The 27,446-nt window shown below is 38.8% G+C and overlaps 2 protein-coding genes across 2 annotated transcripts in view; one reads left to right on the plus strand and one right to left on the minus strand.

The window, feature by feature from the left end:
• The window catches only part of myot (myotilin), a gene marked incomplete in the record, with an annotated part of 35,328 nt that extends 8,814 nt beyond the window's left edge, over positions 1-26,514 (minus strand). The window contains 17 exon segments of the mRNA XM_024283532.1: positions 5,161-5,286; positions 5,355-5,520; positions 5,589-5,796; positions 5,866-6,004; positions 6,868-6,920; positions 7,318-7,425; positions 7,717-7,867; positions 9,186-10,348; positions 10,416-10,635; positions 16,694-16,898; positions 16,975-17,094; positions 17,260-17,283; positions 17,506-17,647; positions 17,743-17,805; positions 18,007-18,157; positions 18,232-18,273; positions 26,401-26,514. Of these exon segments, the coding sequence (XP_024139300.1) occupies positions 5,161-5,286; positions 5,355-5,520; positions 5,589-5,796; positions 5,866-6,004; positions 6,868-6,920; positions 7,318-7,425; positions 7,717-7,867; positions 9,186-10,348; positions 10,416-10,635; positions 16,694-16,898; positions 16,975-17,094; positions 17,260-17,283; positions 17,506-17,647; positions 17,743-17,805; positions 18,007-18,157; positions 18,232-18,239 (3,047 nt within the window).
• On the plus strand, positions 1,408-3,126 carry LOC118599244 (zinc-binding protein A33-like). The gene has a single exon (XM_036213935.1). The coding sequence runs from the start codon at positions 1,652-1,654 to the stop codon at positions 3,065-3,067; it is 1,416 nt and encodes a 471-aa protein (XP_036069828.1). The 5' UTR covers positions 1,408-1,651; the 3' UTR covers positions 3,068-3,126.
• Positions 26,515-27,446: the final 932 nt, after the last annotated feature.

Genomic DNA, 27,446 nt, shown 5'->3' on the forward strand with positions numbered 1-27,446 from the left:
TTCAGACAGGTTTCTTCACACTAAAACAACGTGAGGATGAAAGAGTGCAGAAAAGTGAGGATGGAAACACTAAAGTCTGACTCACAAACACACTAGACTTTCTGTTTGTACAAATGGAGCTTCAACACATTTAAAAGCACGCCATCCTCTGGCCTAACGACAAACTGCAGCAGGACTGAACCACAGGAGTCCTGAACCCTTCAAAGATGGGTTAGAAAAGTGTCAAGCGAGCAGCATCTCAGGTTTGATTGCACCTTTGTTTCCGGGGTTCTGTCGTCCCTCCTAAGCAAAGCGTACCTGTCCTTTACGGATTCAAGCGCCCTCTGCTGTTGGATGTGGGTAAGTGCAGGAGCGGCGTGAAGCCGGGACCTTACAGCTCCTCGCTCTCGTACAGCGGCGCGGTGTGCTGGGCGGGGCTCTCCACCGTCAGAGCGGGAATGCTCACCGAGGACAGCAGCTTCAGGGTCTTTGAGCCAGGGGGCGCCGTTTTGACAGGCGGGGTGGTTCGAGCTGAAAGGAGACGCAGAACATTCTAATGAGAACTCCTCGATGGACGTGACAGCGCTTCATCTGCAGAGAAACGTGAGGATCTCTCTGATGCTTGGATTCTTCTCATACCAGGTTACTGAAAATAACCGGGCCTGCTCCATTTGTCCTGAACAGCACAAAAGAGAAGATGGATGAAGGAAACGATAATTCTGCGTGTGACTTGGTGACCGCTGTTCAGTCTTTTCAGAAAACACTGGTCATTCTGAAGATGAATCTGGAGGAGAACTGTGAACATTTTCCTTCATTAAAGGAGATTAAATGGATCACAGCTCATTCTGACTATCAAAACGTTGATTGAAAACTTTAAGACTTGATTTGATGGCTTTACTTTGGGAGACCTGCTCTTGATCTTTGTTAAAAATCAATTCTTAGTGAAGAATTGTCATTTTTTTCAATAGAGGCCACACCTTGTTACAAAAGGGCAATTACAGCACATTCATGTTACATATTGCACTTTAAGCAGTATGTTTAAGTTTATGTTATATTTTTTATTACTCTTCAATTTTTCTATGTTCAGAACCTGGTCTACCAAGCTGACAGATTTACTGGACCTCTTTCCAAATTAGTTGGAGATCACTGTTCTAAATGTACAAAGGGCAAAGATATTTGCTGTCATCTGATGGTCAAAAGTAGAACTGCAACTGACAAAAGATTTAGCCCTTCATCTATAAACGATCAGAATGACATCATTTTTTGATAAATAAATTAAGTCCTTTTTTAATCAGTAGTATTTCTAATCTATTATTCCATAATTATAACATTTATGTACAGGATTTAATCTGCAGGATGCTTCATGATTTTAGTGTTAAGCAGTTTTAACATGCAGAGACAATTAGATGAAATTTACATTGAAAACAAGAAGGTTTAACTCACCTGTGGTTACCAAAGAAACAGAAACATTGCCATCTAGTGGAGGAAAACTTCACAAACAAGGAAATGAAGCTTAAACAAACTGAAACTATTCTGACTTTGTTACCTGAACTCAGACGCCATTAAAGCCGTGAAAATCTCTGCTGGAAAAACAACGATTTTTGGAATATTTTCAGCCTGTAGTTCAAGACAGAAGCTGGTGAGTCCTGAGACTGAAAGACTTTGGCTAGAAATGGCTGAGAGAGCTGATCTTCTTGAATTCCTGAACTGTCACATTTGTTCAGAGACTTTCAATGATCCTGTAACTCTGAGCTGCAACCACAACTTCTGTTCAAGCTGCCTGCAGAAGTTCTGGGAACAAACTCCGAACAAAAACTGTCCCATCTGCAAAAGAAAATCATCTAAAGATGTTCCTGGTGTGAACTTCAGCCTGAAGAAACTTGCTGACTCGTTTGCTGGAAGACAGAAATCTGAATCATCAGAGACAAAAACAGGAGAGCAGAAGATCATGGAGGTCTGCAGGAAACATTCAGGAGAAACCAATCTGTTCTGTAAAGACGAGCAGAAAGCTTTTTGTTCTGTCTGTGAGTTTTCTCAGCACCAGAGTCACAAAGTGGTTCCTGTAGAAGAAGCAGTCAGAGAGCTGAAGGAGGAGCTGAAATCTGACTTAGAGTCTCTGCAGGACAAGAGGATGAAATACAAAGAAGTGGAGGAAACGTACAATCAGATGATTCAACACTCCAAGAAGCAGCTGCTGTCCACAGAGACACAGATCAGAGCAGAGTTCAACAAGCTCCACCAGTTCCTGAAGGAGGAAGAGGAGTCCAGACTGGCAGCTCTGAGGGAGGAAGAGGAGCAGAAGAGGAAGGCTGTGAGCAGAGAGATGAAGAGGATCCAGGAGCAGATGTCCTCTCTGTCAGAAAGTATCAGTGCTGTTGAAGCAGAGCTGCAGAAAGACAAGGAGGCGTTCCTCAGCAGTTCTAAAGACACTCAGAGCAGAGCCAGAGCCCAGAGCTCGCGGTCAGACCCACAGCTGCTCTCAGGAGCTCTGATAGATGTGGCCAAACATGTGGGCAACCTGTCCTTCAGAGTCTGGGAGAAGATGAAGGAGAAGGTCCACTTCAGTCCCGTCCTCCTGGACCCAAACACTGCAAGCAGATTCCTTTATCTGTCTGATGATCTGACCAGTGTGAGACGAGGAGAAACTGCTCAGCAGCTTCCTGACAATCCAGAGAGAAACGTGAATTATACTAATGTTTTTGGTTCTGAAGGATTCAGATCAGGGAAACACAGCTGGGAGGTGGAGGTGGGAAATCATCCTCACTGGAACATTGGTGTGGTTAAAGAGTCTGTTAACAGGAAGGGAGAGAGGTTTGCTTCTCCAGAATATGGAATCTGGTGTTTATTACACCATAATGGAAAATACACAAACTGTGTTGGTCAGACTGTCACTGTGACCAAGAGTCTCCAGAAGATCAGAGTCCAGCTGGACTATGACAAGGGAGAGGTGTCCTTCTACAACCCTGAAGACATGACTCACATCTACACTCACAAAGACACTTTCACTGAGAAACTTTTACCATATTTTACTGTATGTAACTCTAGAGATGCAAAAACTTCTGAACTCCAAATCTGTCCGACTGACTGAGATGATTTGACTCTTTTGTCATAAAAAAATAACAGATTTTCTTTTCATCACAATGATCATTACTCTCATAGGTTGATTGGTTACTCTAAATTGCCTCTAGGTGTGTCTGAGAGTGGATGTGTGTGTGATTGAGGCCCTGTGACAGACTGGCGACCTGTCCAGGGTGCACCCCGCCTTCGCCCTTCAGTAGCCGGGATGGGCTCCGGCATCCCCGCGACCCCGAAAGGGAAGAAGTGGACAAGAAAATGGATGGATGGATGATCATTACTCTTTGATCGATCAATCCACGTGATCCGATTTTCTTCCTACAATCAGCAGAAAATTATCTTCATTGTTGTGCAACAATTAACACTAAAATGTAATTTTAAAACTATTTTTTTCATTTTAAATCTTTATTTACAGAAAGCCAAAAACACAAAGTTCAATATTTTTGTTTGTCTTCTGTATAAAAATGATCCACAGTGATCCAGAACATGTCATGTTTTGTGGATAAATCTTCATTAAAGGGTCACTGAATCTGTTTTCTTCGATCTTTAGCATCTCAAATATTTTACATCTAATTTCAATTACAGATTTCACCACAGAACCTATAAATATTTCTATCAAAGTATTGAAGTTTTTTGCTGTTTCAGTTATAGAGATATAGTTAGAGTTATAGAGATATTTTCATGTTTGGTTTCAAGCTCTTCTGATGTAAAGAAGAGTTTGGCATCGACTTTATTATCATCCTCTTAAATGTTGTTTTAGAGAATCATCAGGAAAATGTGTGATATACCAAAACATGTATTTATGTGTGCAGAAATATTATAGGAGTTCAGTTTATTAAAATTGATTTATTTTTCATTGAAATTGTTGTTTTACTTTGTTTTTTCTTCCTTGAATGTAATACACTGTGCCGCCACCAGAAATCAGCAATTCTTCCACTTTGGCTGTCAGGCAGAAAGCTGCAAAACTGCAGTTACTGACACAAGTCGACACTTGCGATTTTTTGACATGCTGCCAGCTCCCATTAAATCAGGGGGTCCCCGACACGGGGTGCTTGATACCGGGCTGCAGATTTCTGCATTTTTATCTTCTGATTTTATTTTGTTCAGAGCAAAAGCCCAAAGCTAAAAGTTAATGAAAGGCAAACAAAAAGACATATTTAGAAAGTTTCTTTTTTTGGGGAAAAGAGCCATGATCTGAAGAAGAGCTTTCCACTTCAGAGAAACATAAAGCTGCTGTTTACAGACACAACCAGGAGTCTTCCTCCAAACATGGATCTATGGAGATAGTCGTTTCCACATATCAAACTGCTCTGCAGAATATGCAGCGACAGATTCTTGAATGTTTATAACCACAATGATAAAGTTACAGACATGATGGATTCATGTTTATTATTATACTTAGAAGTTGCAAATAAAGTTATTAATTACATGCAGATGTGCCACCAGTACTCAGCTACTTAAAAATAAACAGCATTATTTGTTTTCTGGACCTTAACTTCAAGTATTGAGTTCTAACTGGACCTCATTAAATTTTAGTTAAAAATCCTTGCGGTACAACAAAGAGTATCTTAGATGTTGGCGGCGGTATCTCTGGTGTTAAAGAGTCGGTTAAGTAGAAACTTTTTTTAGTGAAAGGTAAAACTAACTGGAGAGAAACTTGTTCATATATAAAAAGGCTAAAGAACAAACACAGAAGTTTTTGAATGTTCTAGGAGTTTGTGAAATAAAGGTTAGTTTTTGGAGTAACATCAGAAACAGTTCGTATCTTCAGGATAAAATAGATTTTCTCTATAAACTGAACTTGTTTGATGACTTCCCTGCTTTCTGCAGATGTTATAGGAGACGTTCCTGTGATCTAAAGTGCTACTCTCCAGTGTCGGCCGCTCCCCCACAGAGCAGATGGTGTCATCTGATCGAGCAGAAACCTTAGAGCTTCACTTTCTCCACAACTGCATGGAATAATTGTGTGTTTGGTTTCTGGAGGATCGTGAACGCCTCCTCCATCTGCTGCATCATCCACAGCGTGCGTTGCCATGGTAACCATCAGACTACTTAAGATGTTTGTGCGGTGTGTGTGTGTGCGGGGAGGAGCACTTACTTCCAACATCCAGCCTGGCGTTGCAGGTGGACATGCCAGCTTCGTTGATGGCGGAGAGCGTGTACCAGCCCGCGTCCGCCTTCACCACCCTCTCGATCAGCAAACACTGCCGTCCCGAGCCGTCCTGGTACAGACTGCAGGAACAGACTCCGTTCAGACAGAACACCTCACGGTCTAAAACGTCAGCAAAGAAAGTTTGAACCTCATCCTGCTGGGGTCGATGCGCAGCATGTCCTTGTCTTTCTTCCAGTGCAGCTGTGGGGGAGGGGAGGCGTCCACCTTGCACTCGAACCGGACCGAGTCCCCCTCCAGAGCTCGAGTGTTCAGCATCTTCTGCACGAAGCTGGGAGGACGGAGAACTTCCTGAGCTGCAGAAGAGAAACACCGTCAGGACTGAAGGCGGAGCGTCTCCTCAGGAGGAGTTTGGCGTTTGTACCCAGAACATCCAGTCTCATGGTGAACCGGCTCTCCCCGGCCCGGTTCCTGGCCACGCACTCGTACACGCCGGCGTGATGCACGGTGACGATCTCTATGATGAACGAGTGCATCCCCTTCTCGCACACCAGCATCTTATGGTAGTCGTCGGGACGGATGGCTTTCCCGTCCAGGTACCAGGAAACATCTGGAGTTGGGAGTCCTCCGACCTGCATGAACCAGGAAGGGGTCAGTTCCAACACTGAGTGGGGGGTTGTGTTCAGATTTGGATTTGTAACCTTGAAGTCGATCCTGCAGAAGCGTCCCTCCTCCACCGTCAGGTCTGGAGGGGTTTGCAGGAAGCGAGGAGCGTAACATTTCTCCTGGATCGCCGAGCCTTCATTGCTCCTCCTGTCCGTCCCCGAGTGGCGCCGGCCCCTGTGGACACATCGGAACCGCACGTTCACCACCGCTTAGCAGTGAACATGTTGCTTTCTAGAATTATGTCAGTTATTTGAGGAATTACTGCAGGAACTTCAAGCTGTCAAATGACCAGAAAAACCCAAATCCCTTCAACAATTTGGAATTATTTAGAAATCCAGAGCAGGAAATAACATTTGTGTCCTTGTGTTAGTCTTTATGTTGTTGTATGTGTTAGAATGTGGATGTTTGCTGCATTAAATCACTACTACTCTAGAAAATTGTGGCTAAAATGTTCTTTTTTTTTCTAACTTTCACAATAATTAGCAATGGCAGAGAATCATCATGTTTATAACTTTATGGCTGTTCTCAAATTCCCTCACTACTTATTACACTATATAGGGGTTTGCACCATTTTTCCAGGCTGTCTGAATCTACAATTCAAAAATCCAATGCCCTGGAAATTTACCTGAAGTCCCTGAGTAAAACTTGTGTGTATTGATGCTGACAAGATTGATTAATACAAACCACAATGGACTGTGCTTAAATGTTTTCTCGTATATAAAAAAAAAAAAAAATCTATAAATAATCCAAGTTTTTGGCATCATAACACAACAAATGAAAAATGTTCTAATATTTATAGGTTTTTCTATTTGGCAAATGGGTGACATATCTGTCGCTAAAAATAAACAAAAACTAGTGACCATCTGTCTAAATTGTATTAAAATCCAAGCTTTTTAAGGATTAGGGAGTAGTGAGGGACACAGTCTTATTTTTAACACAAATTTAAGCAATTAAATTTGAAGAAAATATGTACGTGTGAAACAGAATGAAACTTTAGATTTTTATTTTGATTGTGGAGCGTTTATCCAACAACTCACCACAGTCCACCGGTGTGTCTTCCTTCAGGAGAATCTGGCTGCAGCAGATCAGACTGCAGTAAAAAGAATGAAGGAGATGAGTGTGAAACACCCGCAGGGTAACCGGACACCTGTGTGTTGTCACCAGTGAGGGGACATCTTTGGCTAAAATAGACGGTGACAAACCGGCTCGGCTTGAAGGGACGATGCAGAAATGTTTGGATGAATGTGTGAGAGGAGGAGAGAATAGACGGTGCAAAGCCCTGAGAGCCAGAGGCTTTCAGGCAGAACAATCCTGCTCTGATGCAAACACGCACGGTGGGCCCATCAAGAGGCCCCGAAAGGGAGACCGTCTCCCTGAACCCCTGAAACTTTATTAATGTGCTCTTCTCTAACAAACAACAGAGATGGGTGAATTCTGGACCAGAATCTATTTTTTTATGACCATGCAGGTGAGAGCTGCGGTTGTACCTGCTCAGTTTGTGAGTCTGAATACTGGTAGTTGTCTTGGTCGAACATGTAAGTCGCATTTTCTGGACCCAACAGCCTTCGAGCCATTCGCTCCTCATAGGAGAGTTTCTGGCAACACAAATATTAGAACAAAAGCAACTTAAATCTACAAAAAAATGAAGCATTTCATGTTTGCATGAATGTTTTACTAATCAAACCTGAACCTTTAGCGTACTGTAAGTTTTTAACACGATCAGCGTAATTCCAGTAGATTCTGAAGGAGAAAAGCGGCTCGTCGAGCCGCTTTTCTCCTTCAGAATCTACTGGAATTACGTTGAACATGTTAACAATTAAAAAATTAAAACATCAACAATGGAGCTTTGTATCCCCTCTGATGAGGTCTCTGCAGGACACACTCACCTGGCTGTGTCTCCTCCGGGCTTCCTTAGAGCGAAGCTTCTTCTCCAGATCCTGAATCAGGGCGTCTTTGGAGCCCTGGATGTCTTCGTCTGTGGAGCGGGACGAAGAGGGTCGAGGTGCTATGGACTTCTTCAGGATGGGTTTGGGAATACTGGGAGACGGAAGAACCAAAAAGACGAGCGGTTTAGGAAAAACACTGTAATTCAAGATGCATATTCCTTTGTTTTAAAGGTATTTTTCATTTTTTTCCATTCAGAGCAGTTGCTAAGAAACAGGCAGGTTTTTGATTAAATACAAATCTTTACCCTGAATAATAAAATATTTACGTTTATGTATGTGCATAGTGAGAAGTTTTACAGCTTTAAAGATTCCCATGATGATTTTTTAAATTTAAAAAACGTTCCCAGTAGTGTTTTAATTATGATTATGAAGTTTTTTGTCCTAAATCCCAAAACACAAATGTCTTAAAACGCCATTTTTCATGTTGATCTAAAAATGTTTCATAAAATTTGGAGTTAACCTAATATTTTAGCAACATGCTAACGTTTTTGGTTAATTTGTTAACTACTGGAGTTTTTTTAGACTATTTACAGTTTACCTAATATTTTGCAACATCCTAATTTTTTTTGGCTAATTTGTTATTTACTTTAGTTTTTTAAGCTACTTGCAGTTTTGCTAACATTTTAGCAACATGCTAACATTTTTGGCTAATTTGTCATCTACTGGGGTTTAAAGGCTTTTTTAAAGTTTAGCTAGTATTTTTGCAATATGCTAGCTTTTTTCTCTAATTTGGAATCTACTGCATTTTTTATGCTAATTTAGAGTTTACTTAACATTTTAGCAACATGGTAAAATTTTGGGCTAATTTGTTATCTTCTGTGCTTTTTAGGCCAATTTCGAGCTTACTTAATATTTTAGCAACAGGCTAACATTTTTGACTAATTTAGTTTACTGAAGATTTTTTTTTTGCTATTTTGGAGTTTAGCTAGTATTTAAGCAATGAGCTAGCATTTTTTTTGTTAATTTGGCATCTACAACAGTTTTTGGGGGGCTAATTTGGAGTTAAGCTCATATTTAAGCAACATTTTTTTTGCAAAATTAGCATGGATTAGGGATTTTAAAACAATTTTACAACAACATTTTCAGAAATTTAGGTCAACTTCAGCACTCTTTCATAGTTCTTTAACCAAATTTCCAGTATTTTAGCAAATTTAACATTTTGCAAAAAGCTTTAGCATTTTCAATAAATCCCTTCAGCAATTAATGTAATTGTGTCACCATTTTTAGCAAAAACCATTCACACTTGCATTATCGTAATGCAACTTTTCTAGTTACATTTGTCCTTTTTCATAAGTCAAAAGCCACACACAGATGTTAAAAACTCAAAACAGGATTTTCATCAGAGGGAGACTTACAAACATCTGTAATTCGTGTAGTTTCCCCCCACGATAAACAAGGTTTGGACTCACCTGTTTGGCGTCCCTTTGTAACTGGCAGGCAGAGAAACGACGGCAGGCGTCACCCTGTTCCGGCTGGGGGGAGTGTCGTGTTGTGACCAGGAAGAGGGAGAAAGGGGGGAGTGAGGGAAGGAAGGGGAGACAGGTGGAAGCTGCTGAGGGAGGGAGGATGAGGAGGACGATGTCTTCAGCGGGAGGAGGGGGCTGGAGGGAGAGAGTGGGGAGCGGGAGGGGGAGATGGAGGCGTGGGGAAAAGAGGAGTTGGGAGATAACTTGGAAGAGTTGGAGGGCAGCACCGAACAGAGGTACGCAGCGGAGGCGGACACAGCGTCCTGATTGGCTGGGAGGGTGGCACTGCCGAGGCCGGTGGCGCTAGGAACTCTGGGAGTGAGAGTGATGGTGGAGCGCACAGTAGAGCGAGGGAGGGAGGACGTGTTAATGGGGGTGGGGGAGGAAGACCGAGGAGGAGGAGGAGGAGGTGCAGCAGAGAAAGCTGGGGTGGAGGTCGGGGAGCTGAGGCTGGAGGAAGATGGAGAGGACTTCCGTGTTCCATTGGCCTGGTTCTGGATCAGAGATTGGCTGACCACCTGGTTCTGGATCTGGGAGTGGCCGACAGACTGGTTCTGGGTCTGAGAGTGGCTGACTGACTGGTTCTGAGAGTGGCTGACCGACTGGTTCTGAGAGTGGCTGACCGACTGGTTCTGAGAGTGGCTGACCGACTGGGTCTGAGCGTGGCTGACCGACTGGTTCTCGATCTGAGCGTGGCTGACCGACTGGGTCTGAGCGTGGCTGACCGACTGGTTCTGGGAGTGATTGACCATCTGGTTTTCGATCTGGGAGTGACTGACCGACTGGTTCTGGGTGGCTGACTGGTTCTGGGTCAGACTAAGGGACTGGAACTGAGACTGCAGTGTGGACTTTGGCAGCGTCTGGGCTTGTGAAGCTTTGACTGAACCATCAGTGTGACTGAGCTGGGCTCCATTGAGGTTCTGCGGGCTGCTGTGGTTCTCCTGCGCGTCCCGTAGAACACTGTCGTAGCTCGGAGCCTGAAAGGCCGGCTGTGATTGGATAAAATGCCGCGGTCGCTCGTAGTTGAAGGCACTGGGGGGGAAGGCGCTGGGAGTGAAGGTGGGGAGGTCCGACAGGTTCATGTTGTTGCCTCCTGACTGGGAGGACTGACAGGAGCGGAACCGATTAGAACAAAATTAAGAACATTTTATGAAAACAAAGAAGCGGGCTTACAGAGAAGCTGAGCTTGCTTGGGGTGAACAGTTTGGCCGCTGGAGCTTTCTCCTTCACTTGAGCTTCTGGAGGTGGAGAAGGTGGAGGAGGGGGACTCGGCGTAGAGACTCCTAAAAGGATCTCAGGTGACCTTTGTCGGTTTGGACTCTGGACGTCTTCTTCCTCGCTGTAACCATGAGGTTCTTCAGAGGACGGTTTGACCGGTAGGGACTGGTAGTAACTGTTTGGAGAATCGATGCATCAGAATCTCAACTTTTAGACCTCAATCTCCTGCTGATTTGTGATCGAGTCTGAACAAGTTTTCTGGTTTAAGCTTCGTGGTGGAACACACGTTCACCACGGTCTGCTGCAGAGGTCTACTGGAAAATCTGTGTTTTCAGGGCACCTAGTTTCAATGCTAAGTCAATGTACAGATATATGGCAAGCAAAACAGGTCAATGCCTACCAGTAAAAGAAAATGCATACTGGCCATGAAAAACACTTATTTTTATGCTGCGACATACATTCATGGTCTGTGTAGGTATCAACAAGAGCAACCTTCCACATGGTTCTAGTCGCAGACATCAGATTATCAGGAAAGATTTGTTCATCCATGGATTTTAGCCATTTTTAAACAGGAATCAACTGGTTTGGTAATTTGAAGACTGTAAATTCTAATTGTGTGCAATAAAGAAAGCCTGTTTTAATATTTTAAATAGTTTATTAACTAACTACAACCAAAATAATGTTGTTGTTAAAAGTCACCAAAAGAAAAAGACAGAAAACATGAAGAAACCGCTGTGTAATGCCAGGGGATCAAACTTATGATTACCACATAAAAATGACAAAGTGCAGATGCTTTTGCAACTAAACCATGACAGGAGTTTGAAACAGCTCTTCAGTAATTGCCACTTTAAGCACAACAGCGTTCGACTAACTCTGCGACAACGAAATGCCGCATTTGACATGCGGTTTTGAACGCACTAGAACAGTGCTGTCAATTGGGGGGTTTACGCCCATTTTGGGACAACACAAGATGGGGTAATTTACATGGTACTTTTTACGTGCATAAAAAGCAGCATTTTTCATGGCCAATACACTGTTTTTTTACTGTGCTTTACCTGGCGATTAGTGACCCCTTTGGCTTGCCATACAGAGTCAATCAGAGGTCCTGCGGCGCAATTTAAGCACCAGGAACAGTGTGGTTGTCTGGTGTCAGCATGTTCCAATGCAGCACAGCAAAAATAATCATTAAAGTTGACATTTCTGAACTTTGGCCGATGACATGGAGCCCAAACCAACATGGAAGAGAATCTGATAAAAACTGAAAAATGAAAATGAAACTCTCCTCTCAGATCTTTACAATTTTCTTATTTGAAACAAGACAATCATAAAACGTTCCTCCAATTTTATTAGTATTTCTATTTTCTCCCAACTCGCACTATTGTGGGACAGCAAATGGTCAAACTTTGTTTACACTGAAGCTCACCATACCGGGAGAGTCTCTGAATGATCTCACGAACCAGACATGGAGACCTGATCACCAATGGTCTTGCAGAACTTTTCAAAATCTCTGAACATCATATATGTCACGCGTCTAAACAGAGGTGGAGAATCAAATCTTGTTGGGTGTAAAGGTAGCTTGACATGGGTAAATGGCAGCATATCGTTATTCTACCTTTTTAGAAGGTACAAAGTGATAAAGTCTAAATGTTTTACTTCCAGAGGGTCTTTCTATTGAGAGTGACCGAGCTCAGCGGTTCATCTTCCACACAAGCTCTCCCAGTTCTCCTGAAATAGCATCTGCTCGTCTACTCTTCTACCAGGAAAGAATGTTGTTCCCATGACGACCATGCAGTCTGGCCTGTGCTGCAGCATGAAGATAATAGCAGCCTCTTTGTCACCTTTGTCAACTTGTTCAGTTTGCAGAGCTCGCCTTCGTCACCTGAGAATGTGGCCAGAACGACCACCTTCAGGTTTGAAGGCCTTTATTAAACTTAATTAATATTTAAGGCAAAACTTCCTGTCTACAGTAGATGTAGTGTTCTTTAAAGTTTGGTGGAGATCCAGATGAAGACTGAGTCTCTGAGATGAAGGATGAACACACCTCACACAAGAAGAAAACACATGAAATGATGGAGGGGCACACATAAAGCATATAAATACAAATCAAAATGCACCCTGGACAGAGCGTGTTTGTTTTAGCTACATTTTCAGCCAAAAACATTGTGATATAAACATATTTTGGACCAAAATACTTTCGTTTAAGGAAGCAGTGCTTTAGTTCACATTTAGACGCACTGTCGCAAAAATCTATGAAGAACCTGTCGACCGCTAGCAGAGGGATTTACGAATGAGGGAGGGGATGAGTCACTGGCTGCTAGTAGTATTTAGCTCCAGTATTGACGGTCTTTCGACTACCGTAACTCTTCAACCATTTACGGAATTCCAACTAATTCTGAAGCTGAGAAACGTTGAGGAAAAAAAAGCAGCTTTACATTAGTTAATGTGTTCCTATGAGTCCAAAGTCGATATTAAAAGTCGCTTTTCTCTGTCAGAATCAGCTGGTTCATGTTACAAAGATTTACGTTATGTCAAAGAACGTGTGTAATTTAGGCAATACCGGTGACATTTACAATGTTAAAGGGGTTAAAGAGTAAAAACAAAACCTTCATTAAATGCAATGGATTAACATTAATGCGCTGCCTGATAAAGTGCCACTCCAATCATCATTTTATCTATTTTAAAGCATTCCCAGTGGTCTTTTAATTATGATTATGCCAATTTTAGCCTAAATATATACTTATATATTTTTAAACTGTGTTTTAACTTTATATTTTTATCTTTATGGCATTCAGAGTAAGCTGCAAAGTAAGAATTTCATTGTACAGGGAAACCCGTTTCTTTACTGTACATATGACAATAAACCCTTTGAATCTCTTGAATCTTATAGGACAGTTTCTCCCGTAGCAGTCCATTCAAAATTTGCCTTTGGCTTACCTCCCAATTGCAGAGTGGAGCCGGGACCTTGTGGCCCACCCAGTGTATTTTCTGATTCAAATATCAGCTCTTTTCTAATTCCACAAGAACATATTATGCTACGCTCACAAATACAACTATCACCCCATGATGGGGAGGCATCGCCAGAATCTTTCAGAAGAGTTAATGCCACCGCCTCGCATTGTCATGACGTCCTACAAAATTGGATTGGACAATGTCTGAAAGTGTTTGGACAGCAGCCATCCATTTCAAGTGCCACTGATAAATAAAAGTGGGCCATTCTGCACCTCTAGTCATTCACAACTCAGATTTTGAGGAGAACACATTATAATCTTGTCAATTTACAAATTTTTAGGCAACCTGCCTCCCAAGAAAGCAACATGTTGCGTCTTCTTTGTATTCTTCTCAGAATCAACTGTAATTCATCAGTACACAGATCACAGAGTCGCTGTGGTGCTATCAAGGATGCCATGATGAATTTTGTGCAGCATCAATGCCGTCTCCCCATTTGGACCCACGGTGGTCGGGATTGCCAGACCCCTGGGTTCCGGGCGGGCCACGTCAACGGCTCTTGTAGAGCTCCGTACGATTTCTAACAATCAGTGGGACGGCAACAAGGGGGCAGCTGGAGGGTGATTCTGAAATCGGCCAATCATCAGACGATTTTGGGGACCTTGGAGACCCTCCCATCAGTCAGTAATCATGCTGCTGCCACCACAACACCTTCAAATGTGCCATTGACAATGAAGAAAAAAAACAAAATCATCACTTTGCTGTTTAATTTCCAGTTTTTTCTTAAAACCACTGTGCAGCAAATTTTTGCCAATTTGCTGAAAAACTTCCATCTAGGTTACAGTACAGTGGCATTTTGGGAAATGTGACTGCAGTCTTAAGTACACCATTTTCATTGGAATTGATCTTTACAGGTTAGAGAGTTAAAAGAAAAAAATATATAGCTTTGACGTTTTCTGTCTGTAAACCAAACATGCAATACAGTGGACTGTGTATAAAGCAGCGTCTCCTAAGTTTAAAAAAAAAAAGCTCAAGACGGTGACAGTTTATCCACACTTGTGATCAGTTTCTGAATATTTAAAATAAATTTACAAAGATTTATTTAAATTTTGTTCCAAACGTATTCTATTTCTTGTGCAGATTTTATACTTTTTATGACGCTGAGTGATGCCAAAGCATGTTATTTTGATCCTGAGGTGGTGCATTAGTGTGGGAGTTAGTTTGTGCATTTGTGCAGTTAACTGGGCAAAGCTATATTAGTCTTGGTATTTGGACATCGGCTAGCAGGTGCAAACACTCAACTTTGCTTCATGAAAGCGTACACACGTACTTACACTATCTGCAAAACATTATGTAAGCTTTTCTGTGACAAAAAACACAACTCCACCAATACACACAGTAATGTAAAATCATACAATTTCATATAAAATGTATAGACACAACACCTGCCCTGGAAGGAATTGCAACACAGTCGATAAACCAAAGTCAAGTTCATATTAGGTCTGTCTTCTTTACAAAAGGAAAATCCTTCCTTACCCAAAATTCAATGCAGGTTGTCCAAATGTACTAATGCAATAGCAAAACTAGAGATGACGCCAACAAGTCGTATGCAGAGCCTCAGAATGACCTTAAGATCCAGACTGCTGCCAGCAGATTCTGAACAACTGCTGTTGTGTGAAGCACTGATGAGGAGGGAGGGTCTGTGAAGGACAGGCCGCCATGTCTGCTCTTCAGATTACATGAGATCATAGCCGGACACTGATGGACCAAATATACCTCACGCTAGGACACCGTCTCTGAATACGTACCAAAGCCCAGCCAGGAAAATTCAACCACATCAGGGACAAATTTACAAATATAAAACTTGTTTTTGTGCTTCATATGTTTTATCCTCAGAAATTAATTTATGGTCAATGCTTTTGAGGCTTTTTTTGGGTTCTTTAAATAATTAAAAGCTAAATTTAACAAAATAAAAGCACATAATGAGCCTATTATTCACTTATAAGCATAAATATTAACTTTTAAGATTAATCTGTTTGCTAAGTTTCCTAAATGTATTTTAAGTTACCTCCAAATATTAAAATGATAAATACATTAAAAACAAAAATAAAATAAAAATAAAACTAAGACCTATGAGTATTAAAATTAAGTTAAATAGTTTTTGTATGGAAACTAATTTGTATATCTGGATGTTGTAAATAATGTATCTTTTTTTGTCAGAGAACTTTGACTTTGAAGGAAAGATTTTAATTTATGTTATTCTGCTTTTTTGTGGTAAGTTATATTAATAAAAATATATTTTTTAATTAAATTGTATCTCTGTTGGGTAATTTTTATGTTAATTTTACTATACAAGCAGGAAAATCTTATTTGCTAGCTTTTTTTCTCCATCTTTGGCTATCTTTCTTAAATTACTTTTACATACTTCTTTATATAGCTTACTTTGTTAAAAGTTAAATTTTAACTTAAAAAAGACGTTTCAAACTTAAGCTAATTTTCTCAAAAACTTCATAATTGCGTCACTTTTGGTAACTCCTAGCTTAAATTCATTTAAGCCCCAAACTCCCGCCCCGTTTGAAAAACACCAACTTCCATTCCTGAACCCGCTTTGACCTTTCCGGGAGGACACGGCGGGAACAAGAAGGTCGAACTGGTCTAGAGATGACGCCGATACCGGGACAAAACTTTCCGAACCGTCTGAGACCGGAAAACCCGGGTATAAGAAGCTCACCTCGCCGTTCCGTGAAGTTCTGTGTGGAGGCTGAGAGAGCAGCGCGAGCTCGGACACAACCGGAGCCGAGGAGGCAACAGGTGGCACGAGCGCGCTTGCGCGAGGCAAAGACGGGACCGCGCAGGTTCACAAATCAATTTAAGCGTTTCCATAAAAAACAAAGTAATTAAGAAATGTAGATGCGAAATTAAAGAGCATCAAAATTATTTTTTTTTGACTATTTATTTGAAGAAAAAACGTTTAGGGTAATTTTGAGTCGATCAGAAAACTTGTTTAAATCGGTGCGACAGCGACCTCCTGTGGACAAACGTAGAATGGCATGTTTTGAATGAGAGTTTGGCAACCAAATGTTTTTTTAAATCCACTCGTCTATATAAAAATATCTTTACAAATGTAAGTGTTTAAAATAAATTAATAAAGCAAACAACTTAAAAGAAACCAAAATAAAAAAGCCAATTACAAATTTCCTTATTCAAGATGTATCTCTGATTTAGCTGATAATGCATTTTATGTATGACTTGCAGGCACAAATTTTGGCAAACAGTGATAGACTCACTCTGGAAAGCTGTTGTCATCCAAAGGACTGTCAGGCCACTCTGGAGGAGGAAGGTTCATGAGGTTTGGCAGCTCAGGAGGAAAGTCGTCGCAGCTCTGCCTGGACGACGCAGTCTCCAGTGAGCTGTCTTTCACTTTTTCTTGTCTGTGAGAAATTCTCTCCTGCTGCTGCTGCATGGCCTCAAACTCCAGCTGCTCCTCCAGGTCTGCACAGGAAGTGAAAGTGACTGGAGTTAGTGGGAAAACAATACAGGAGTGAGTGGTGTTCATTGAGCATCATACCATTGAAAACCTCCAGAGTGGCCAAACAGGAGACACTGCCAAAGGAATTAAGAGCTACACACTTAAATAAACCCGAATCTTCAGGGAAAGCTTCAGTGATCACCAGAGTACACAGCTCCTCTGCAGAGGGGAACAAAGATTCAGGTGTGAGCAGCTGTGTGCACGACTCTTAAAAACAGACGGATGGATTTAAGATGTGGAAGTAGATTAAGATTCACATTAATATGAACATGTTAAATATTGACCGCCAGATAGATGTTTTGAAATATTAAGCTGGACACTCACCTGGCACTGAGGCAGAGCTGGCCTCTGGAAAATAAGGAAACATGAGACAGATGTGGAGTCAAATTAAATTCTTAAAGTTCTAGCAAAGTTTTAACCAATATTAGGGATGCTTTGTAAATTTATTTTATTGGAAAAACAAACCTATTTCAAGCATTGAGTTTGATAAAAGTGAACTAAAATGATATTATTTGGAGTTAAAATCGTGACTAATAAAGTTTTGTTATATGATCTTGTCTGTGCACTCACTCTTGCGCAGGATCCTGAAGTCCTCCGAGTCTAAAATTTGTTTATCCTCTCTGTACCACATGACCTGCAGAGGGGGGGTCCCTCTCAGGCGGCACTCCAGGACCACCAGCTGACCCTTCACTGTGGACACGTCATGGAGGCACTGCAGGAGGACGAGGAGGAGCGTGGAGACAGGAACCATTTTTTATCAGAGATGGTTTTAGAACCAAAGAAAAGAAAGCTTGTTTTATTTTTTACCTTAACAAAAGTGGGAGCGACTCCGTTCCCTGAATTCTGCTGATTATAGACGGGACTTTGAGTCTGAACACAACAAATTTAATTAACTTATTTATTTACTTACTTAACCTAAAAGCTACTTCCAATTAAAGTCAACATCAAGCTCAAGACTAATTATATCTTCAACCCATTGAACCACACCATTTATGTTCATTTGCTTGCATGAATGCAGCATAACGGAATGAAAACTAAATCCAAATATTTGTTAATGATTTCCATGGTTACCCTATGAGGGTCGACACACAGCGGCTGCACCAGGCTGGAGTGTCTCTGAGCCAAAGAGGAGGAGGAGGAGATCTCTCGGGAGGAAGAAACAGAAGAGGAGGAGGAGATGGTCAGAGACATGGTGCTGGTCTTCTTCTGCATCCTCTGGACTCTACAGGAAGACGCAGAGCAGCATGGTTGTTTGTGTTTGTATGTATTTGTGTGTTCATGCAGAGTCGGACTCACTGTGCCATGTTTCAGCCGCTCTCCGAGACACCCACAGAACTTCTGCAAACACGTCAAAATCTCAATTTAGCTATAAGTATCAGATGCTGTAGCATAAACAGATGAACAATTTCTCCATTCAGTTTTAGTTAATTTATTAAAGGAAATAAACATCAAGATTTGCCACAAAACAATCCATAAAGAAAAAGAAAACGTCGAACCAGACAAATAAATAATCTTTATTATCCAGTTAATCCAACATATTTTAATTTATTTCAGTCCAGTTTATTTTATTTTAACTCTGTGTTAACAATTGTTCATATAAGTGAACATTAGATAAAATTGAAGTGTTTTTGAGGTATTCTGATGATTTAATGGAAGGAAAAGAGGGAGAGAGGAAAGAGACGGCTTATATATGAAACCAAATAGTTAGAAACCGAAAAGTTAACAAAAAAAAACAGGAACATCTGTTAGAAAGACACCTAAGGAGTTAATACAAGGGCTGTTATAACAAGATTCTGGCGATAAGATATGTATCATGATACACGTGTCACAATATGGTATATCCCAAGACTTGAGAAAATGAATCTAATATTTTGTTTAAGTGTGACTTTGAAAAAAATACTAATGTATACTAATATTTGTTCTGTTTTCCTCTTGTTTTAGCTTTTTTCCAACATTTCTTCTTTTTATACATAAAATATTTCCTGTTTCTTCAAACAAATTTAACTAAGCTGAACCCTTAAAGGTCAAATTAACTGAAAACAGTAACTTCCTTTACTTTTTTTCAAATAAATAAAGGAGTTTGGATATATAAATATCATACAGAGTTGCTTTTTTGAATGTATAACTGAAAATAATAGTCTAAATGTTTTGGTCACTTTTGAACTAAAACGGGAACTTTTTAAATAAACGAAAATATGAAAAAACACCACAAAATAACACAAAACCTGGGAGTATCAATGAAAAAATAACCCTCTTTAGTATTTTGTGTCTTTAAAATATGTTATTATGCAACTAAAACATTTAAAACTGGCAGTTATATACAGAAAGAAGCTGTTTCATAGATTTTTTTAAACTATTAGTACATTCATGAAAATAAAAATTGTGTTAAATGTCTTTTTTTTTGGAGGTATGATGGAAGAAGGAAGAGTTTTTAAAACTTTTAACACATTTTTCTTATAATTATAAAACTAGAAATAAACATTTTTTTTCCTTAGAGATTTCATCCGTTCAAAAGATTTTATTTTTTAATATTTGAGGCTTGGACATCATTTTAGTTATCAGGCAGAAGGGGAAAAAGAAACATTATTTGTGTGTTTACCTGATTCTGAACCAAATGTTATTTTGTAAAACTACCAGATCATCTCCTCCACTTTTGTCTGTGACTCTTGATGCAGGTTAAAATGCTCGTCTCCATCATGTGTCTCAATTATACTCCGCTGGGAACTTTACCGTTAAATTGAAGCTTGAGTCCAGCAAAGTTAACATAAAAAAAACCCAAACAATTCTGGAAAGTTTCTGTGTGCGAAAAAAATCCAGAAAGGGAACAGAAGAGGAACTTTTGACTTCAAATAAAAAAAAGAAATCTGCATTTAACAGACAAAACCAGAAGTTTTCACTGGAAATGAGGATTTCTAAAGGTTTAAACACGGTGAATTCATGTTATATCTAAAAAAAAAAAAAAAATACAAGTTATCATGATGTCATTAAACGTTTTTGATTATAAACACTTTAAAAGTCAGATGAGGATGAATTTGGTGTCTGGTTTATATCGGTTAAAGTTAAAGTTAAGGGAAAATCTGTATCACATCTGAATGTGTCCTTACTCAAAATCAACATAACAAATGGAGTTTATATCAGCTGCAGAGATTGAAGATTCAATGTAATGAAGTTCTAATATGCGTAAACTTATAAATAAGGAAATTTCAGGAATTTTCGTACAAAAAAGCTAAATTAGACAGGTCTGGTTCAGAAAGTTTAGCACAAAAATTTCACCACTCCAGTAAAGATAAATATTCATTGAGTCAAAATGTGTTTAATTAAAATAAAGACTATGATTAATATGAGCTAGTAGGTATCTCAGAACTAAAGTGGCTATTTCTTTAAATTAAGATTTTACCATTCAATGAATAAAAAAAAAATCAATAACTTTATTTTGTTTAATCATTATCCTTTCAAGAATTTCTACAGGTAGTTTCAAACTATCTTTTTACACTAGATTTCATCTCGGACCATTTCACCCTTTTACACCTAGATGACAAACGTTCTTTGACGTACCGCAACCAATTACGCAATTCACATAATCCAACAGATTTTGACACAGAGAAAGTCAAAGTGTTGCATAACTTTTCTCTGCGACGAGATCAGATGATTTACGTTGATTTTGTTGTATATTAGCGAAAAACTGCTTTTCACTGCTTCATAATCTGCTGGAATTATGCTAATTGAGTGAACGACCGAAGAGTTAAAATAATGTCAACACTTGAGCTAAAGCTCTGGTTGATAAAATAGATTTTACCTAAACTTTTTCTCTCAAAACTTAAGGAAAACTTGAAACAGACAAAAAAAAGGTCAACTTCAGCCTTGCACAGGTGAGTTCATGAACATTTAGTCTGATAATAAACTGGTTTATGGCCCAAAAAAAGGTTACAAGCTTACAATACAAAAGTCAATACAATTAATCCTTTAAATGTGATGATAAGTGAAAGCAAATTTTAATCCCTTAAAATATCCTTTAAATGAACGACTTTCTAATATTATAAACCAAATATCACGTGTTAGTAAAATAATGTTAATACTGGAACTAAAGCTTTGGGGTTAAAGGATTAATAAGTGAGATTTTTCCTCAACTTCACCCTTAAAATTTAAGGGAAACTGGAATCTAAAGTAAAAAAAAAAAAAAAAAAAGAGGCTTCAGACTGGTTTATAAAAATTTTGTCTGATAATGTTTATGGTTTTTGGCCCAGAAAAGGTTATAAGGTCAATAAAAAATTATCCCTTAAATGTGGTGATAAAGGAGAGAAAATTTAAATCCAATAAAATTTTTCTTTACAATGCAAGTCAGATATCATGTATAAGTATATAAAAGCATGAACTCAGCGAAGCAAAAATAGTGACTTAAAGTATTAAACTCACACACATGTATTCAAAACTTCATGCAGCTCTGCATGACATCACTTCCTGTGCAAAGCACATCCACTTTGTTTAGCATTAGCATGAGGTTTTGCAGCAGAGATATCTACAGTCTGTCATCCTTCTGCACCAAAAGACTTTCTCCATTCTCAACTTTCTGCCCACTTAGTCTCGGGTCTAGAGAAGGAGCTAAAGGAGGAGGCGGAGAGTCGGGTTTCCGGGCTAAATTAAACTCTGCCACCGGTAAAGCCACGCTCAAACACACTCTGACCACAGATAAATCTCCATGTCTCCTTTAACAAGGCAGAGGAAACCAAAGTGAATTCCATGAGTCCTTTAGTATTTATGTCTATATGCTAGAGTTTGTCTGCTAAAGTTTCCAGTACAGAGAGGAAACAATCGCTAACCTGTCAGCACCAGATGATCCCAGCTCAGCAGACACAAAGACAAACAGCCTTTACAAACATCCAGCTTTCCTCTCAGATAATCACTGCAAACAGGTGTGTGAGTGTGTGAGTGTGTGTCAACAACTGCAGCCTGCTGTTGTTGATCCAACAGCAGCAGTTGCTAAACCCTTTGTGTCTTCTTGCACAACTGCTGAAGCTACGACAGTGACAACAGGCTGTTTGCTCACTAATCTGATACCTGGCACACACCTGGTGACAGAGACGTTCACGGCAGGTGATGACGGACACGACGAGGCGCCATAAACATAGAAAGAGATGGATAGATTTTGTAGAACCAGAACTAGTAGATTTCCTGGCATGTCTGAGGTTGTTTTAAAGAAAGATGCCAATCTAAATTAAATAAATTAAATTAAATAAATAAATAGAAAATGTAAAATTTTGCAAATGTGATTAAAAAATTAAAAAATTACAAAAAAGACAGAAGAATTAAAATAACCAGAACCAGAATTCCCTCTATTTCGCTTTATTTTAAATGGCAAAACTAACAGTTAGAAGTTTTCCCCGATATTTCTACAATTCTGAACACTTCTGGGTTAGGATTGGGGTGAACTGTCTAATTTCCTGATGAAGCCAGGCATCATTAATGTCCCTCTCATAAGTTTATCCCAGTCTGAAGGCCCTGATGGATCACCACGGATCCACAGCTCCAATTCTACCCGTTTGTAGATTTGATGTTTGAGCTATTTTTGCACCAATTGTGTTTTTGTTCAATGAAAAATAAAACAGTTAAAAAAATATATCAAGAATTTATTTTTACAAAACAATACTTCAGAAAAAAAGTTCTGGAATTGCTTAACTTGGAGCAGAAATTAATATTCTTCCAGGAAGGATTATTCAGATCAAAATAAGTGGAAGAGCTCTGCTTTCTGGATTATAATCTGCATAATTTCCCTCCAATTTAGCAGTTTTTATTGTGTAGACAAGATCTACTTTAAAATGTTGTTCAATTGTAAACCTTTATTCAAAACTCTGATATCACAGAAACGTTTTTGCATAAACATCACTTAATCAGAAATATGACTTTCACAGTAATCAAAACTAAAAACCAAATTATGGTCAGTGTCAGTTTTTGAGCCTGGCTTCAAATGACATAAATTAACAATCAAATTAATCCCAAGAAACAATCAAATTAAAACTAGTTGAGCTGGTAAAAATCCTCATGTCAGCATTTTGCTTATTTAACCTTATAACACCGGTGACATATACATAATAGAGGTGTGTATTGGCAAGAGTCTGGCTATATGATACACATCGTGATACATCACAATATATATCACAATATAAATCGCGATGTGTATCACAATATATATCATAATGTGTATCAGAATATGTATCATAATGTGTATCACAATATGTATCATGATATCTATCGTGATACGTATCACAATACGTATCACAATACGAATCACAATATGTATCACGATATGTATCGCGATGTGTATCATAATATGTGCCACAATATGTATCACAATATGTATCACAATATGTATCGCAAAACGTATCCCAATATGTATCATGATATGTATCGCAATAAGTATCATGATATCTATCACGATACGTTTCGCAATATGTATCACGATGTGTATCACAATATGTATTGCGATATCTATCGTGATACGTATCACAATATGTATCACGATATGTATCACAATATGTATTGCGATATCTATCGTGATACGTATCACAATATGTATCACGATGTGTATCACAATATGTATTGCGATATCTATCGTGATACGTATCACAATATGTATCACGATATGTATCGCAATAAGTATTCGCGATACATATCACAATATGTATTACGGTATGTATTGCGATGTGTATCACAATATATATAGTGATACTCCGGGTACAATACATATCACGAAATATCCCACTGTACTACAACAATTTTTTCCCAACTTTCTTTAAAGAGTATGACTTAGAAAAATCTCTGCCTGAATATGAATGCACCCTTCATGTTGATGAAATGATGAAAATTGTTTTTAATGATCACAATATCAAGCACTGTAACTGTATCTCATATTCAGGTTGCTTTAAAGTAAATTCATGCTGCTCTTCTTTTGGTAAAGTCAGAAATATTTGAGCATAAAGGGAGCAGTTAATGTCAAGATAATGTCATTAAATGATGTCTGGCTTTTTCAATGATGTGATCATACAGGAATAATAAATAAGCCTGACTGTAATGACATGATATAGTAGAGAATTTTACAGGTCAATCAACAGACCCCACCCCTATACTGCAATAACCATAAAGTTTATTTTTATTTGTAGAGTTGGACTGTCTTACATTGAAGGTAATGCAAACTGATTTGCTTGTAAAAAGTCATCTAGTCTATGGTGATCTGGTGAACCAAAGGGGGCTCCAATGTTTTCAAACTTGTTTTCAAACTTGCTTCAAAACTAGTAACAAATCTCATTCTGGTAAACTTACAAGAGGAAACAAAATTTGAATAAGAATGTTATAAACAAAACCAGCATATCAGCCTTTAACACAGAGGTGGAAGCATCATTATTTTGGCTAATGTGGAAACTTTTTTTTCAAAATCAAGAACCTCTTTGAATTCTGGTAAATTTATATTTTATATAAGCAGGATTAAGATGGTCAGATGAGTGCAAAATAGGATACAGCTTTACGAAAAAAGCTTTAATGAACTGAAACAACTTAATGAAGTAGTGAGTTTAAATTCTCTCACAATTTAAAAAAGGAATCATAATAATAATGGAGAAAATGTCATTGATCCTACATGTATTTAGCTTTCAAACAGATTTTATTTCGTTTAGATAAAATAAATCAGTGGATATAGTTTTATATCTAATAACAACCACATATATTTTGTTAATATAACTAATAAATTAAATTTTTAGGATTTTTAAAAATTGTTTAGTCTTCATTTCCTCAAAAGTTTGCAAAAAAAAAATCCCCTTAAACCCAAAATCTGTGGAATTTAAGCAGTGAGCCACTGGAACACCAGAACCATCAGAACAGGATTCCGAAAAAAATGTGGATCAGATCACAGATTTTAGGAGGCAAAAGGTTCTGCTTTTAAAAACAACTGATCAAAACAAACAAACAAAAAAAATTCTTAATAATTATCCAGTTATGATCTAAACTAGGGTTAGACAAAAACTATGGCCTGGGAGCCACGAGCTAAAGTTAAACTATTTAAATCAACCTGACAAAATGGGATAAATGATTTTGATTTTTTTTTTTTTGTGGTCTTTTCCTGATTCACAACAATTTGAATAAAGAAATACTCAAAAATGCAAAATAAATATTTTTTGACATGTTTTTCATTGTATCATCATCATAAAAAAATGCAACAAGACCAGATTCAAATCACCAAAAACACAGTATTTCATCATGAAATAGGAAACTGTAGAAGAATATTATGACATTTGCATCATTTTAAAGTTCCTAAAGACATAATACGCCTAAAATTGAAGATAAATTAAAGCTGAAAATGTGAGTTTTGGTTAATAAACAGTCGCAGAGTGAATAAAAAAATTCCCTGGATTAGTTTTATTTACAAGCCAAATAGGGTTAGGGTCAAAATGGTGGTCGTAGTCTTGAATTAAATCCAACTTTTATGAGGTCTACTAAAATAACAGAAAATCTACTTTTAAGATAAACTCCATAAAAAAAAAAAAAAAACCCAAAAAACAAATAGCCGCAGGATGTGTTCTGACGAGTTTCATTCTATTGGGCAAAACAGATTATCATTTTATTAAACCTAATAACTCTTTTCTGTTAAAAAATGTGATTTGTAATGTTGTTTTAAGATCTTTAACTCTTCTGTTGAAGCTTTTTTTTGACTGTGACATTATAGTTTTATAGTCTTTTATGATAAATTTAAGTTGCAAATAATCAAGAAAATTGTCAAAATAGTCTTTTTTGAAATTTTTTTTAAAAAAATAATATTAATAATAAATTTGCTTTCTGAGCCTCATCAGGATTTTTTACACTTTATTAAAAAAACATAAATTTAGAAACCAAGTTCTCTCATAAAAGCTGAAGAATCAAAATAATTATCCACAGATTCGATTTCGATCCAAAAAGACTCCTTCTTTCCTGATCTCCCATCACAAATGTACCCGACTCCCTTCCTCATGTGTGGGAAGACGGATTTAGACGGTCACCTGATCTCTCCTCCCTCCAACCGGAGCCGGATGGTCAAAGTTGGATTTGGAGAGGCATGCCACACATGTGAACCCCCCATGGAGCACATGTTGTCAGGGAGATCAGCTCCATGTGTTCCTTAACTCTACACTTCTTTATATTTATGCTGAATTTTCTTCATTGTTAACTTTAACTGGACGGATAGGTGGATATAAGATCCTTGGCTCAGCATGGAGCATAAATTTAGCTCCTGACAGATCATCCCAGCTGTCCTTTTCTTGTCTTCTCGTTTACTCTCAGGTTTTCTGCTGCAAAATGCCAATTTTCAATCCAACAAAACATGAAATCCCTTTCATATAAACCATTTCTGCCTCTCTTCTCCCACAAAAGTCTTCTGAGAAAAGATCTGCTTCATTCCAGCGCTGCAGGCGGTCGACCTGTAGGAAACATGCTGCTGCTGCTTACCTGAACCCTGCAGGTCAAACGTACAGATCCAGGATAAAACCAGATAAATGCAAATGTGCTGCGTGGCTGCCAGGCATGGCTTAGTCATTGGAGGTTCACAGCTCTGGGTGAAGCTGACACACGCCGGAGGGTGCCTAAAGGAGGAGGGTGGTGGTGGTGGGGGACAGGGTTACACTGGGAATCTGTGGCGGGTAAGGGGGCGGGGGTGCTAAAGGAGCAAATTTAGAGTGAAGAGTGTTGGTCAACACTTTAACGAAAGAGGTCTTTAAACTGGTTTGTCGTGGGAAAAAAAATAAAGATATGTTCTGAGTTTATTTCCTTGCATTGGAGAAACGTGATGAAGCTGAGGGGCTCTCACTGATGAAGGCTCGATTTCATCCCAGACAGGAGAACAGGAAACCGAGCGGTGCCACAGAGTCGACAGGAGATACTCCAGACCCTGAGAGGCAGGAGGCCCAGAGAGAACACACAATTAAAAATAAAAACATGAATTCAGGAAAAACCAAAAAAGATCACGTTTAACTTTTTGATTTCATTTCCTTTTATATTATTCTTTTAAACTTTTTATTTTAACTTTAATTAAACAAATAAAACCAAGAACTAAAAACTACAAACTTGACACACATTCTTACATATATTTAACAAGAAAACATCTACTTGCTATTAAAATCACCACTATAATCTGCAGTCTCACCGTTGACTGTATATGAGCACTGGACCAAGTGTGTGTGACATCACCCATAGAAAACGTCTTACTTCCGGCTCCAACCAAATTGAGTAAATAAAGTCGTCGTTATTAATTTGTTTTGCAATATTTAATCAATACATGACGGGGTTCTAACCAACGACGCTGGAACGGCCGGCGTCAGCGCTGAGGAGTGAGCACTGACGTCATCGGCAGGATGTAAAAAACGGAAAAGTAGTCTTCATTGGCTTCGTCACTAACATCACAGAATGAGCGGGGTTGCAGAAAAAAATGAAAAAGCCGTTTGGAGAATTACTTTCTCATTTTTTTAAGAGACAAATTAAATTCTGAAAATGAAAAA

This window comes from Oryzias melastigma, linkage group LG10 (assembly GCF_002922805.2).
Source record: "Oryzias melastigma strain HK-1 linkage group LG10, ASM292280v2, whole genome shotgun sequence".
NCBI classification, from domain to species: Eukaryota; Metazoa; Chordata; class Actinopteri; order Beloniformes; family Adrianichthyidae; genus Oryzias; species Oryzias melastigma.